At 34.1% G+C, this 414-nt stretch overlaps 1 protein-coding gene across 1 annotated transcript in view; it reads left to right on the forward strand.

Annotated features, from left to right (window-relative positions):
• LOC106868950 (alanine aminotransferase 1) overlaps positions 1–179 on the forward strand; it is a 1,844-nt gene extending 1,665 nt beyond the window's left edge. The window contains exon 2 of the mRNA XM_052966800.1: positions 166–179. Coding sequence (XP_052822760.1) covers positions 166–179 — 14 coding nt within the window. The remainder of the gene's footprint in view (positions 1–165) is intronic.
• Positions 180–414: the final 235 nt, after the last annotated feature.

Here is a 414-nt window from a genome sequence, read left to right on the forward strand (position 1 = left end):
TATATATATATTTATATATAGATAGATAGATAGATAGATAGATAGATAGATAGATAGATAGATAGACATGCGCCTATGTACATAAACACATACACCTTTACACAGGCACACACATACTTGATAAAGCATGTTTGAATTCTGCGTTATAATAAAATGCCTCTACAGTATCTACTTTTTAATTGTTTTCTCATCATTTTATATATATGTACGATTGTGATACCGCATTACGCATACAAGTAGGTATATGGGTATAATCAAATACTTGAACGCAAAGACAGACAGGAGCGAATGTATATGTGTGTATGTATATATACACGTATCTATATTAGATTATGTATGCATCTCTCTCTCTCTCCCTGTCTCTCTCTCTCTCAATACATGTGTGTGCTTGCGTGTATGTGTGCGCGCGCACGT

This window comes from Octopus bimaculoides, chromosome 3 (assembly GCF_001194135.2).
Source record: "Octopus bimaculoides isolate UCB-OBI-ISO-001 chromosome 3, ASM119413v2, whole genome shotgun sequence".
In the NCBI taxonomy this organism is placed as follows: Eukaryota; Metazoa; Mollusca; class Cephalopoda; order Octopoda; family Octopodidae; genus Octopus; species Octopus bimaculoides.